The sequence below is a fragment of the Gopherus evgoodei genome, chromosome 8, assembly GCF_007399415.2.
Source record: "Gopherus evgoodei ecotype Sinaloan lineage chromosome 8, rGopEvg1_v1.p, whole genome shotgun sequence".
Taxonomy (NCBI): domain Eukaryota; kingdom Metazoa; phylum Chordata; order Testudines; family Testudinidae; genus Gopherus; species Gopherus evgoodei.
In genome coordinates, this window is record NC_044329.1 from 93,682,890 (window position 1) to 93,698,807 (window position 15,918).

Below are 15,918 nucleotides of genomic sequence, written 5' to 3' on the forward strand. Positions count from 1 at the left end.
ATAATGAGCCTCCTTGCTTAGTCATCATCCACTGCGTTAGTCTTTTCTGGAAAAAAATCATGATATACCAACAGGTATTATTGGTTTCTGCAGAAAGTAACGTTGCTTTCTTATAAGCAGTAAACTATATTCATTGCAGAAATGGTGCTAAATCATACAGCAAAAGTGACTAATTTTCCACCTGGGATGTGTGCTGGAAGTCTAAAGAGGCTCAGATTGATCTAGGGTCAAACTCTGCTATTATTTACCACACACCCCCCACAAGTCCCACCCAGGGCAAAACCAAAAACTGATAGCTGGGCAGAGTTCTGTCCTTAACCTGAGAACTTGTACTCTCAATGTAAATTTTAATTGCAAAGTTATAAAACATTTACCCAAAGGAGTTTATAAAAAAGACCCCTAATGCACCTTTCCACAGAGCGGCACAGATGAAGACCACTATAATGTTCAGACAGGAATTGCGCTGCATTTCTGATGTCACTATGGTTAGGTTCATCTTACAGCAAAGTCAACTGTCTCTTCGCCGCATAATAAAAAATGCCAAAGAAGTCTCTATAATTAAAATGTACTGTACGTGCAGCAAACCAATCTCTTTTCAAATCAACAAGCTGTTTACCAGTCTGAGAGATGTCAAACTAAGCACACTTATGCATGCTAAACATGTCAGGCCACACTTAAGGCACTAAATATGTTTAAACAATCCTCTAATTTAGATACTTAATATAGGCCCAGTTTTCAAACTCGGGCAACTAAATTAGACAGCACCCAGAATGGAATTGGGTTAACAGTAGTGCCAGGACACTCACATACCCACATTTCAAGGCCCAATCCAACCTCCACTCAAATCAGTGGAGAGACTCCTATTGATTTTAGTTGGAGTTGGATCAGGCCACAAAGAACCTACGGGCTTGTCTACATGAACATATAGTTCGCAGCAAGCTGGTGTGTGACACTACCCTGAACTAGCATCCTGCAAACCAGCTGTCTGTGTGGACCCTGCTGATGCACATTAACAGTTCTCTAATGCCTTTTACACTAACCCTCTTTGAAACAGGACTAATCAAAGCACATTAATAAACTATTAACGTGTCCAGAAGATCCACGCCCATAGTTAGTCCTCGGCAGGCCAGTGTGGGGTAGAGTCACACCCCAACTTGGTGCCAGCTGTTCATGTAGACAAGCCCTAAGTCCTTCTGGTTTTATATCATGCTCATCACTGTAGTATCAAAGCGCCTAAATGCAGAACTAGGTACCTTATTTTAGAGGCCAAGTAAAAATGGAGCTTTGAATGTGCTCTGCATAGTTGTTAATCTTTACATTTTTAGTAGTACATTTGTATTTATAGCTAACATATCAGAATTCTCTCACTATATGGGAGTCTGAAAGGTATTTTTCCTAATTTGTTCAACAATTTTTAAAACATTTTGTTACTCACTGTTTTTATTACCCTTTGGAAGCTTTAAACTGAAATCTGTTTCCTTACCGAAATTTTTTTTCCTCCTTCACGTGCACACTCTGGTTTGTTATTGAAGGGTGGCTCATGAGGATGAGGGCTGGGAAGCTGGAATGGATTTTGGTTTTGTAGAAAAAGTGTTAAAGTATTGGGAAGGTTTTAAACACACACAGAATGACATGGAGTTAGCAAACATACTATACAGTTTAAAAAAGGTTGGCCAAATTTGGCTCCTTTAAGTGTAAGGAAACATTGGGACTCATACCAGGGCTCTATTCACCAGACAATAGGCTTGGTGGATATTGGGCTACAGAGGCTTTATGATATTTTGTATCTCAAGGATGCATCATATCCTATTCCTGGTTCAGCAAGCAATTAAAGGGCCTGATCCCACAGGATTAGGCCCTAAATCTGTAAAATGGGCAGGAAGAACCAGGTAGCATATCAGAAGTTCTCACACTTTTTGTAATGTGTATTCCTTCTTAATAAACATCCCTTCTTGACTGTCTCATGGATGCCTCCGCTCTACTTGATCCACAGACCACCTTCCCTCCCATTTACAATCACCATATCACTCCTGTGGAAACTACAGCAGTTGTTTGCATGGAAAGGTAATATTAGGAAGGGATTTACTACATTTTGCCTATCTATTAATGCATGTTAGCAGCTGGAAATGGGGAAGGAGATGTCAGCACCATCTGACCACCAACTGTCCACAGACCACAACCCAAGAACTTCTGCTCTATAAAAAACGATCAGCACATGTCAACAACTGATACAATCAGAATGGTTGGGATTCTGTAGTTTGGGATTTCATGACCATACCGTGAAGACAGCGTACTGAGAGAGGTTACACCAAGGGTTAGATTCACAACAGGACTTACGAGAATAACTGCCACTTTAGGTGCATAAGTTGCAGCATCAGGTCTCGCTGGGATTCACAATACCTCCACTCAGCTTCTATCAAACTCTGCAGCCTCCTAAACTTGCACAGTGCTTAAGTTTTCACAGTAAAAATTTCCCTAGGTGCTAGGGTTGCCACGTGTCTGATTTTCGACTGCAACGCTCAGTCAAAAAGAGACCGGGCCATTAGAAGTCTGGTTGGTGGTGCAGGCAGGCTCCCCACCTGGATCCACACAACTCCCGGGAAGTGGCAATATGTCCCTTCTGCTCAGGGGTTGGCCATGGGGGCTCTGCATGCTGCCCCTGCCCTAAGAGCCAGCTCCGCAGCTCCTATTGGCTAGGAACTGCACAGCCCCTTTGGCCACCTCTCCCCTAGGAGCTGAGGGGACATGCCGACTGCTTCCCAGGAGTTGCCTGAGGTAAATGCCACCTGGAGCCCACACCACTCCCTCCTCCCACACCCTAATCCCCCTGCCACAGTCCTGAGCTCCATCCCACATTCCAAACCCCTCATCCCTGGCCCCACCCCAGAGCCTGCACCCCAGTCATGCCCTCACCACCACACACACTCCAAACCCCTCTGCCCCAGTCTGGAGCTCCCTCCTACACTCCAAACCCCTCACCCTGGAGCCCGCACCTGCAGTTGGAGCCTGCACCCCAACCCACTGTCCCAGCCCAGTGAAAATGAGCAAGTGAGCAAGGGTGGGGGAGAGCGAGTGATGGAGGGAGGGGGGATGGTGGGAGTGGGGGAAGGCTGAGAAGAAGGGGCAGAGCCTCAGGGTAGGGGCGTGGTTTTCTCATTTAGAAAGTTGGCAGCCCTACTAGGTGCCTATGTTTCTGCCACTGCACATGTACTCTCTGCACATGTACTCTCAATGTGATGCATAAACTAGGGGAAGATAGGTGTTCCTTTGTCTAACTCACTTTCAGGACCCAATCCACTAGGAGTGTTCAGAGGCTGCTTATCAGAGAGCTCATGCAAAATGGCTGGGGAGAGGGAAAGTGGGAGAAGAAGGCCCTCGCTCAGAACTTTTAGCTCAATCATTAGCTTACAAACCTGCAGAGGCTGATTAGGGGTTTGTGGGGCCCTGGGCCAGAGCAAATGGGGGGTCCCTCCTCAGCCCTTTTGCCTGCAATCCCCCCAGGTCCCTCCCCAGCACTCCTGCTGGGGAAATGGGGTCAGGATGTGGCGGGTTGCCCTGCCCCACCCCTCAGCCCGACACTCCTGCTAGGGAGCGAGTGCCTAGATCTAGATCTAATGACAACATTTGTTACTTCTGCTACTCTTTAGCATCAACAACAAAAAAGCCATGATGTGGCCTGACAAGCTACCCACAACTTTGACACCCAATCCTGCTACCACTGAAATCAATGGTAGTTTTGCCATTGGTTTCAGAAGGTCTTTTAACTATTAAGTCAGGGGTGGCCAACCTGAGCCTGAGAAGGAGCCAGAATTTACCTATGTACATTGCCAAAGAGCCACAATAATACATCAGCAGCCTCCCATCAGCTCCCCCCTGCTCCCAAGCACCTCCCACCCACTGACAGCCTCGTTCATCAGCGCCTCCCCAGCCCTCCCCGCACCTCCTGATCAGCTGTTTCATGGTGTGCAGGAGGCTCGGAGGGGGTAGGGGAGGAGCAATGACATAGCAGGCTCAGGTGAAGAAGTGGAATGGGGGCAGAGTCAGGGGTTGAGCAGTGAGTTGGTGCCTATACAAGGAGCCACATATTAACTTCTGAAGAGCCTCATGTGGCTCTGGAGCCACAGGTTGGCCACCCCTGTATTAAGTTAACTCTTCATTCTTAGACTCCCTATATAGGGGGCATCCACCTTACACTTTTTGCTTGCTTCAAGAAGCACAACGTGGTTATGTCTGTCTACATGACACAGTGATGAGCAGACTTCCCCCACATATTACTATCTCTGGATAAGTACGTCCCATTTACAGGAGGCCTCAGAAACTGCAGAGGGAGAAAAGGAAAGTTGCACTGCATTTGAAACACGAGAAGCACTGCACACAGAGAAGAGATAAGGCAAATCCCTGACTGCAGTTGATATAGAAAAGAGAGAAGAAACAGTCTGAGAGCAGCAGAAAAGAAAGCAGAGGACAGAAGGAAGCAGAAAGAAAAGTAAAGGAAAAGGAGCAGAAGAGGAGAAACAGAGGTTGAAGACTATGGAAGACAGATTTGTACACAGTTTCATGTAATCTGGAAAGCTTCATTTTTCCCCCTTTTTTTCTGATGAATAGAGCCTTGATTGAAGTGTTACCCAAAGTTTAGTATTCTGAACTTCATTTTTTGACATTTCTTAACAATTAATGACAAAGGGCTGTATGAGTGCTGTGTTATCACGAAGCTAAGGATCTTGGGTCAGATGCCAAAGACTCTTAAAGCGGTAATTAGGCCATCCGATTTTTGTGTGATTTTACGGGAGACACACATGATATTTTTAATGACTGGTTTAGTTTCCACTCCAGAGCTCTGAGTAGGATGCAGAGCAACTACAAACTGTTTCCCAGCTGAATATGTTCCTAATTTTTATTTTAGGCATGAGCTTTTTAAACCTGAGTACAAAATCTCTTTTAAAAAAAAACACACAACTTACAGTAAAATTGATATCTGAACCCAACATACTTCTTTGCAAACTGGAAATTTAGGAATCAAGACCCTTCTAAAGTCCAGTTTTAGTAGGGACATTCATTCCTAAAACCACAAGTTAAAGCAGCCACAATTGTAAAGTAACGACTCTCCTATTTTCAATTTAATATAGAAAATAAAAATTGCACAGAAAATAATCAAATTTGTCACATTGCTCTTAATAACCTTTCAGATTATTAATCCTTCGTGCAGAAAATGCTGTACAACATTTTTCCATAAAAAGTGAAACATTCATAATAAAAAAGCAGCTTTCAAATGCTTGTTTTTATTTAACATTACCTTTGAACTATTTTTATACAGGATTTATAAAGTGGCTGTATGTACAGCACAGATGATTTTGGCAGTGCATCCATATTGGCTGCTTATTTTTTAAACAAAAACAATCTTCCCAGACTGAATTCCTCTGATTTAAACAAACAGCTATCTTGTAAAGAGAATTTTTAATATATTTACTACATTAAATGGAAATAGAGAGAAAGTGTACGACTTCCTTATGCTGATTTGCAGAGGGCAATGCTTTTCGACAGACACAGACTGAATACCATTAAGAATAATTTTATAAGAAGAGTTCAGTACTTACAATTCCATCCCTGTCTGGTGATCCTCTGCAACAAAGAGAAAATACATATCAGTCAAAAAACAGTCTAATGCAGCTTTTGCTGTTTAATCTTTGGGAACAATTTTCTCAGCTAATTCACATGAGCTGCAGTTTTTATGGTCAGCTGCTGTCACCCACCTTCCAATTGATGAGAACCACAGGACTGCAGTGGTAACAACAATTTCATAGGTCTTAATATCTCTTTCATTGGATTTGTACACCGTGCCCTTCTTATGGAGAAATGTGGACTTCTGTTTTCAGCGTTTGTTCTTTACATTCACATTCTGATATTCCTTTCTCCCAAACCTTACTAGAGACGTGTTGCATGTTCTTTTAGAAGACACAGTAGAAATAGATATACATTGACAATTTAGGGCCCAAACCAGCAAATACTTTCTACTGAACATAGTCCTTTCTTTGAGAGTAGTAACTGCACTGAAGTCAGCAGGACTAGTTATCATATTAAGGTCTGTGCTTAGTAGCGTTGCAGAACTGGGCCTTAACCTACAGCAAACATGGAACAGCTACGACAGTCATGTTTATTTAGCATTATATAAATATGATCAAGTGTTGAGTGAAAAGATAAAAGTAATTATTAAATCCAGCCCCCGCTCTTCCCTCTCCCACCCCCGCCCCCACATCCTTCAGTCTCATCTAGTGCTATAGATATTCCAAAGACTGACGGTCAAGACTTATGACATTGTAGAAAATCTACAGGCAGCTACTGCCAACTCAAGGATAATTAAACATACCAATGTCCTTCATTGAACCACTCGATAATTATTATGTATTTGCCTTTTCTTATTCTCTGATTTAATATTTAAATTTTGCTCATTTCACAAGGTTCCCCAAATATTCTCCTAAAGCAGCAGATGTAATATAAGATTCCATATTCCACATGTGTTCCTTAAGCTTAGTGATTTTGGTTTTGGATAGGGAATATTTAGATTCCCTAGAACTGCATGTTTGAATCCCTGCAGAGATGGCTCAATTCTTTCTCCTTCAGAGGTATTAGTGGACTGCATACTATGTGCTTGTGGCCAGGTTACCAAACAATCCAGATCTGTCTGACCTGGCCTCTTCATTATTTACCATTCCAACTTCTGTGTCAACTGTAAACTTTATCAGTCATGATTTTAGGTTTTCTTCCAAGTCATTGATAAAAATGTTAAATAATGTAAGGCCAAGAACCAATCCCTGCAGGACTTCACTAGAAACACACACATTTGATGATGAGTCCCCACTTACAATTAAAACAAATGTGACTTTCAAATTAGCTTAGGATGATGAACACTGTGCACATCAATATCAGACAAGTAGCTTATTTTATCAACTAAGTAACTTTAGAGTTTTTTCCTGGTCTCAGAATTCCCTCTAATTCCATTTCCCTTCACTCACTCAAGCAAATGTTCCCATCTCCTTAGGCTTTTCATATGCTCTCTTGATCTGTGCTGGTTTCCAAAGTTCACTGACCTGATGGCCTCAAAGACAGCCCATTGGATTCCTGGCTCTACGACCATCTGAATCCAGATGCGTTCTCTTCTTTAGCTTAAAGCTCTTGAATGTGTAAGCTTTGCAAATTCCTCTGGATTACATCTGTGCTATTTCAGAATTCCTGTTCTCCAGGAATTAACTTGTCCCATTAATATAGATTCTGGTCCTCTATGTAAGCTCACTGTGCATCAGTATCTTTGTTGGATGCTGAGATAGATATGGCAATTTCCTGCAGTATCCTTGAAAACCCTTACTGTATAAAACAAATTTAATTGTAGGTCAGGATTGTATGTAACCTCTTGTGGGGGAGGAAGAGATGAGACCAATGAAAAAACTGGAAGTTCAAAACTCTATACTGAAAATGTGCCAGACAAGTATAGATTTTTGGGACAATAAGCCTTAAGTGGATTTCCTGGGGAATCCCTGTGAGAGGTTAATGAAAGTTACCTAACTATGGATTATGCAAAAACCCAGCCTGTTGACACTATGCTCCGAGGAGAGGCTTTTTGTCTGCTGGTAACCTAATGAGCCTAATCTGTAAAAAGAAATGGCTGTTTTTCTCAGCCTTTGTTCTGGTTCTGGATCTAAGACAGATATGAACTTGTAATTATGGGGGAAAATCCAATGGTGGTTTTTGAAAGACTGAAACCTATGAGAGGTTGGGGTGACCTCTGCTAAGCTTTTTAGCAGGCATGTAGGATCTTTTATTGTTTTAATGTATTTTCTCTGTAATGTTTTTACCTTAAAAATAAATGTGCTTGCTTAGAAAGAGCTGTGTGGTAACTTACAACTACAGGCAATAGAACTTCAGAGAAAGCAAAGCACGGGCACCATTCTGTTTAGTGCACACCAGGGAGCTGTGTAGCCTTAAAACAACTGGTGAGGAGGGAGTGAGGCCTAGGTTTGCCCCCAAGAGAGGCGATGGCCGGGAGCTGGAAATCTGTAAGTAGGTGCCATTCAGGGACCATGGAGGGGAAAAACACAAATGCAATTATCCTGAAACTGTGACAGCTGCATCGTGTCTGATTGCCGACACGCCCATAAGTCTTCTTGGGATGTGGCTATGATAAGAGAATCAGTGCTGTTGCTGCAGCTTCTTCCAATGGACAATTCCTGTATGTTCTTCCAAATGACATCTCTTCCTGCCTAATGTAGCCAATTATTTTAGTTTATTATTTATTTATTGCGTGATGTTATGATTAATATGTTATATTACATATTTTTGTATGTTAATTAGAGTTAATTTGAAGGATTATAAAAGCATAAGATTGATCAGTATTTAGAAGAACCAAGGATTAGATATGAGTAAGACAAGCTGAAATGCAAAAACCTGTAGGTTGAGGCCTGCAAGACTTTAGCTTAGATATTTTAGGCCTTGGAGACAAGAAATGATGGCATGAGTGACCAGGAAATAACCCAGTGCTCTAGGATTATGGGCAAAGAGGTACCAACTGGTAAGACTGCAAACAATTACCAGCGGTGGCTCTATGTTTTTTGCTGCCCCAAGCATGGCAGTCAGGCGGCTTTCGGCGGCGTGCCTGCGGGAGGTCTACCGGTGCTGTGCCATCGGCGTACCCGCCACCGAAGCTGTGGGACTGGCGGACCTCCCGCAGGCGCGCCGCTGAAAGCAGCATGCCTGCCGCCCTAAGAACAACCGGCAGACCGCCCCAGGAACGCGCTTGCTGCACTGGTGCCTGGAGCCGCCCCTCACAGTTACCCAGATTAATATTAGATCGTAAAAGTACTGTAAAGGCGCATCTGTCTCTGACATGTATCTTAACCACAGAATACAGGTTGTGTGTCAATGCTAATGAGAATAAAGGGAACTTACACAGTCTATAGAAAACTGGGGTCCCTTACGTTTCCAGGGGACACAAACCAATAAGAGGGTTGGCACTTTCATGGACATGTGCAGAATGTAGGTATACACCGAATCACATTATAAAAAGGGGATGCCCAGAACAGGAAAATTGAGCTCCCTCTGAGAGATTCCAGCAGGAACCATCCCTCTACTGATGATCAAGCCATGAGAGACCCATCAGACCTTAACACTGTTGTTAAGGATGTGTGTATAACTATATTTGTAGTGCATAGGTCTGAATAGAATTTCTATATGCTTGGATGATCATAACTTTACTAAAACTTGTAAAACAATCTAGACCTTGTACTTGTGAATGTATGTGTGGTCACTACTTTGGGTCTTTATGACAGACTAACTCTGAAGCAAGTAGCAGAGGTGACTTTCACTCTGTTAAGCTTGAAACTGTAGCCGCCAGAGCTGAACCCACTACCACATTACAAAATTCACTTTAAATAAAAGAATAGGCTACACTAATAGCAGCATTCAATGTCAATACAGCCAACAGATTCCTGTCTCCCTTCTGTCCTCAGCTTAAAATATTGCAATCAGGTCAGTTTCCTCTCCTCTCCGCAGTTCTACTTTATTGAGTTTGTCCCTTTTTATGGCTTCATTCTCTTTTGGAAACTTTGGAGTTGATTGACATCTCCACTTTCCTCCTTATCTGAGCATATGCAGGCAAGGTCAAGCCACCTGCTCTTTGTCCCCGGCGCACTGTTACCTGTGCTGTTGCAGACTGAGCTAATTATCCCTTCGCAATCCACAGTTGTATTTAAGAAATGTTAACAAGATTCTTTTATAATAAATCTAGCTATAAATATACATTTCATTCCATTAATCCTTGATTATAATTACAGAAAAAACTAGCATGATAAAGCAAATTGGATTACTAAAGCACTGCTGAACTTAGTTAATACTAAAGTCGCCTATTTTGAGTTGTCATCTTCATCCAAGTTTTCACTGACGTTGCTTGCTCAAGCCCATGGGTGATATGTTTTCAAAGCAGTTACAGACAGAATTAGAATCTTCCAAGCCTCTTCAGCTGGAGACACTCAACCTGTTATTTAATGTCTATAAGGAATACTTGAGCTCACTGTTGTAATTTTTTACTCAGGAGCTCAGACATTGTGGTGATGGGCACCAATGTCAGACCCTAGCTAGCTAGATTGATTTTGGGTCTTCAGATATGATAGTCCATATTAATAAGTATATGACTAAGTACAGGAGGCCTGTTACTGACTCTTTAGCAGGGGTTGGCAACCTGCGGCACACGTGCCAAACACAGCACGCGAGCCGATTTGGAGTGGCACGCAGCCACCTGCCACAGTCCTTGCCCTCAGCCCCCTCGCCCACCGTTCTCCCCTGCGGGGGCAGGAGGCAGAAGCTTGGTTCTGCGGCAATCTAGCTTCCCTCTCCCCCACTTCTTCCTCCAGAGTGGTTCTTTCCTGCCCTGCCCACTGTCCTTCCCTGCGCCAAGCAGCTGATGGCCTTAGGGAGAGGGAGGGGGGAAGAGCAACAGCTTGCAGGCAGTTCCCTAGAGGAGACAGAGAGAGGTAGGGACGGAGCCTTGGGGAAAGGGGGGGAGAACAGGGCATATCCCTTCCAGCCCCCTGCCATGAGCCGCTCAGGGCAGGGGGCTGGGAGCACCCCTACGAGTGGAGCATCCCAGCCCTCTGCCCTGAACCCCCCCGCCCCCTACATATCCAGCCCTCTATCCAGAACCTCCCCCACAGCTTTCTGCCCTGCAGCCCCCACGCCCCCCCAGCCCTCTGCCCTGAACCCCCCCCTACATATCCAGCCCTCTATCCTGAACCTCCCCCACAGCTTTCTGCCCTGCAGCCCCCACGCCCCCCGCCCTGAACCCCCCCACCCCCTACATATCCAGCCCTCTGTCCTGAACCTCCCCCACAGCTTTCTGCCCTGCAGCCCCCACACCCCCCAGCCCTCTGCCCTGAACTCTCCCACTCCCCACACATCCAGCCCTCTGTCCTGAACCTCCCCCACAGCTTTCTGCCCTGCAACCCCCACACCCCCCAGCCCTCTGCCCCGAACCTCCCACTCCCCACACATCCAGCCCTCTGCCCTGAACCCCCCCAACACTCAGCTTTCTGCCCTGCAGCCCCCACACACCCCAGCCCTCTGCCCTGAACCCCCCCATCCCAACACACACAGCCCTCTGCCCTGCACCCCCCACACCCTCCAGCCCTCTGCCCTGACCCTTGACCCCCATACACACACCCAGCCCTCTGCCCTGAGCCCCCCCACCCCCTACATATCCAGCCCTCTGTCCTGAACCTCCCAAACAGCTTTCTGCCCTGCAGCCCCCACACACCCCAGCCCTCTGCCCTGAACCCCCCCACCCCAACACACACAGCCCTCTGCCCTGCACCCCCCACACCCTCCAGCCCTCTGCCCTGACCCTTGACCCCATACACACACCCAGCCCTCTGCCCTGAACACCCCACCCCCCACCCACCCAGCCCTCTGCCCTGACCCTTGACCCCCCCACACCCAGCCCTCTGCCTTGAACACCCCATCACCCACCCACCCAGCCCTCTGCCCTGACCCTTGACCCCCCCACCTCAGCCTTCTGCCCTGAACCCCCTCCCCCAGCCCTCTGCCCTGACCCCTGAAACTCACCCCCTCAGGTCTGGGGTCCCGGCCACAGGCCCTGCTCAGCCTGCTGCCAGTCTAGGTGAACAGAACCCCAGGCTGGCAGGGAGCTGAGCAGGCTGGCAGCGTAAGATCAGCATTTTAATTTAATTTTAAATGACGCTTCTTAAACATTTTGAAAACTTTATTTACTTTACATACAATAGTTTAGTTATATAATATAGACTCATAGAAAGAGCCCTTCTAAAAACGTTAAAACATATCACTGGCACGCGAAACCTTAAATTAGAGTGAATAAATGAAGACTCGGCACACCACTTCTCAAAGGTTGCCGACCCCTGCATTAGCATAATTACTGCTTATGGTTGCCATTGTTTCCATCCTACTAACTTCTATGCTATGGCACCCTCATCCTCCTCCCCACCCCACAAAAGGAAAAAAAAATCACCCCGCCCACCCCATCAAAGCAGGAAGATAAGCCACCTCCGTAGCTTGCTAATTAAAGTGTTTCCCCTAATATAGTCTCTCCTACCAGGTCATTATCAAAAACATCCTCTTCAGGATTAATTATCTTAACTCTTTCATCAGCATTCCTACAGTCTCTATAAAAATACATCTTTTGAAATTAATTGCTCAAATTATGTTGTGCAACTGGGTAGATACAATGTAGTAACTAGATGTTGGTTTCATTGATTTTCTTTAAGCAAAAAATATTTATGGTCTGTTTCCTATATGTTTATGAAAAATTATAAATGAAACTACATATGACCTATGTGGGTGTCTTCGTAGTTGGGCTGGCTGACAAATAGGCATTTAAGTATGCGTCTCATGTTCTCTTACTAAATCACTCCAGGTTTTGTTTTGTTTTTTAGGTTCTCTGTGTTTTTAAACCACCCATCTACCATTTTTCATATGATTTTCTTATTTCTGACTCCAATCCACTTTTTATTCACTGCCTTTTCCTTTTATTTCTGTTCTACCCATCCCAGCCCCCCTCTACCACCTCATGGCTACTTGCTTTTTTCCCAGTTCTTTAGTTTTATCTGTCTGTTCCCTTCCCCTTCTCACTATTGTCATTTACCTCCCCATCTCTTTGCCTTCATCCCATCTCTTCTCGACTTGCTTCACCTTTAGGGCGACCAGATAGCAAGTGTAAAAAATCAGGACGGGGGTGGTGGGTAATAGGTGCCTATATAAGAAAAAGCCTCCCCCAATCGAAACTGTCCCTATAAAATTGGGACATCTGGTCACCCTGCTCACCTGCCTCATAGCTGTTATTTGAGACAGCTCAGGGGCTCACATGCTGTTCCCTAGTCAATTTCAACGAGTTTAAGTAGTTGTTTGAGTCTGTGGTATCTGTTGCTAAGCAACATTCACAAGCAAAGGTTGCAATATAACAGTTGTTACCACTTTGCTGATGCAATGGCCCAATTTTCTTTTATTTATTTATTTATTTATTTTTAATACAGGCCTTTTCGCTCTGCGTGAAGCACAGATTTCCAGGGATTAACAGCTTGCACAGGTATTTTCAGGTTACTGATAAAGATGTACGGGAACTTCATCTCCTCTTTTTGAAGGCAGAAGAGGCTATTGCATGCGGCATCAAAATGTAATTGGAAACAACGTATTTATTATTCTCCACTTTGCCTATGGCAGCAAAATCCTACAACTAGCCCCATTTCGTTGTGCATCTCAGTAACACAGCAAACATCAAGCAGAAGTGGAGAACTGGCAAAAGCAGAAGCAGCACAAAGCCCTCTAACTACCTATAGGGGCTAGATTCTGTCAGCTGTCTTCTGGAAAGACTGCTCAAAGGGCTACACCGGGACGCTAATTATCCACAACCTCCCTTTCATCAAAGAGAAGGGAAGCTGGTCAGCACCACCTAAAGAGATGACAGTGACTAAAAAGGGGACATAGCCAGGGTAGCTGGGGATGCATTGAATCAGCTGGGCAGATTTCAGCAACAGGGTTCCTATTGGCGCCTCAAGTGCAGATTAAAATGGTCCTCACTAGGTGGAAGTCAGAGGGAGGATGTTGTAATCAAAAGTACAATCTGTCCAGGAAATGCTGGATATGTTCACAGTGTTCCAGTGATGGTCACATCAGTATTAGATAATTTAGCAACCAGATGACTGTGGTATTCATGTTGCCACCCATCCAGGTTTTCCCAGGATCATCCCTTTGAGTGACAGTCCTGGGAAGTCTGTAAGGATGTTCAGTACACATGGCCAGCTGTCCAATTTTATGGGCTCAGGAATATCCCAGATGTTCCTTATTTTTTGTACCTCAGAGGTAGCAACCTTATGTGGCACATTTTATTTGGGCAAAAAAGATATGGATTTCTCCGTTGTCAAAAGCTAAGCACATCTGAGAAGCCTTAATTCCCTACTCCCACCCACCCACACTTTCTTCCATAAGTTTATCACTCCTTCAGAGGTTGCTGTATGCTCAATTGTACAGCAGGTGACATTTTCTGTAGTCTTCTGTTGCTCTTTCATTTACGATTCTAGTTGAACAATGTATGTTTTCAATTATAACTTTTCCAAAATACACTTATTATAATGGTATATCCCTTTCCAAAGAACCCTATAGCGTGTTGCAGCATTAGGACAAAATCATATACTTGAAAAGGAGTACACTAAAATATATGCCACTTCCCCTAAGTGACTTCAGAAATTGAATGTTTTCCACGAAAACAGTACTTAGAACAAGCCAGCTTAAGAGTGAGAACCCTTAAGAACTGGTAATCTTATTATGCACGATCACCACCTACTCCCAGCAATGAAACATCACCTTGATTCTCTCCCTGAGCGATAACTACTTCTGAAAGCACATAAACACAAAGCCAGTTGAGTGTTTTACTACTCCAAGGACTGGCCTTGACCTGTTAAAACAGCATATTTAAATGGATGGTGCATCTAAAGAGGATTCTCAGCAGACCACATGCAAGTTGGTAGTTTAGACAAAGACACTCACAGCAGTAATATTCCTCTAATTTGTACACCATCACTGCCACTATTTGGAAACGTGCATGAAACTAAATTGTCCCTACAACATTAGATGGAAACAAGCATCACTTTCATTTGGCTACTAGATTAACATGAACATAGGACGTAGGATTAGAATGGATCTCCTGGTACCTTGAGTCTCTTGCTACTGCAGGCAATCCTGCCACATAATCTTTGTTCATGAATTTGTCCAGGTCCACCTTCAAGTAAGTTAGGTTGCTTTACCCCCTATTCCTAGTGAAAGGCTATTCTGCAACCTCAAACCTTCTTCTGGATTTCCAGCCTAAATTTATTCATGGCCAGATTATACCCATTTGTTCTTGTGCCAACATTGTCCTTTAGCTAAGGGAAATATTTTAAAATATATTGTTGAATATTGCACTGCCAGTTTTGAATAGTAATGTATACAACATATGACAAGTGTATATAGCACTTATACAATGTCCTAGTATAAACATTTCAGTCATTCACAAATACAGTAAGTTGTATTGCACAGACTTACGTGGAATCAGTGTCCTTTTCCTTCTTCCGTATTCCAAAGGCCTTCCTTGTACGCTTTTTCAATCCTGTGAACAAAATGAGGATGACTCAGAGGGAGCTATTAATATCATCCTAAAATAAATAATGCTAAAATAAAGGTCACATGCTCCATTAGCAGCTGTAATTAAAACAGATAGGGCTTTATAGCTAATACATACTCATACCTTTTACCAGTTCATCTATATCTATTACTTTATTCCATATTTATTGAACATCACATGTCACTCAGCAATTATGGTCAGTAGTTTTAATCATCATATTAATTTTTGGTATTAAGACAGACAGACAATTTCAATAAAAAATGCAGTACACCAAGACAGATTATTAGACCACTGAAATACATTTTAAGGAGTAAAATGCTCAAACTAGTTTACAAGCTAGCTTGTATCAGAAGTTCAGAAGAGCACACAATACTTCTACCAACATCATGCTCTTCATATATCCGTAGTAACATTTTATACGTGGGGGGACGGGAGAGTGGGTTTGCTTTTTTTTTTTTAAGCCAGATGGAAGCAAAAACATCCATACACAATTACCATTTCAGCCTTGCAAATAGATCAATATACTATACATCATTCTGTGTGGTCAGTGCTTAATTTGTAATGATAGAGATGCCGGGGCTCAAGTAATTTTTTTTACTTTCATAACTGATGCAGGAAGCCCAGAGGTGCCAGGGCTATGAACTGCCGAGCCTAGAGGTGTTGCGGCTCAGCCCTGGCACAAATTAAGCACAGTAGATACTTGTATTACAAGTATTATAGAATGTAAATTAGCCATCAAAGAAAACAAC

General features: G+C 43.8%; 1 protein-coding gene across 5 annotated transcripts in view; it reads right to left on the reverse strand.

The window, feature by feature from the left end:
* SGIP1 (SH3GL interacting endocytic adaptor 1) overlaps positions 1 to 15,918 on the reverse strand; it is a 142,373-nt gene that overhangs the window by 79,518 nt on the left and 46,937 nt on the right. For all 5 annotated transcript variants that reach the window (XM_030573329.1, XM_030573330.1, XM_030573331.1 and 2 more), the window contains exons 2-4: positions 15,091 to 15,154; positions 5,595 to 5,619; positions 1,484 to 1,561 (exon numbers count right to left, since the gene is read on the reverse strand). In XM_030573329.1, the coding sequence (XP_030429189.1) occupies positions 1,484 to 1,561; positions 5,595 to 5,619; positions 15,091 to 15,154 (167 nt within the window). The remainder of the gene's footprint in view (positions 1 to 1,483; positions 1,562 to 5,594; positions 5,620 to 15,090; positions 15,155 to 15,918) is intronic.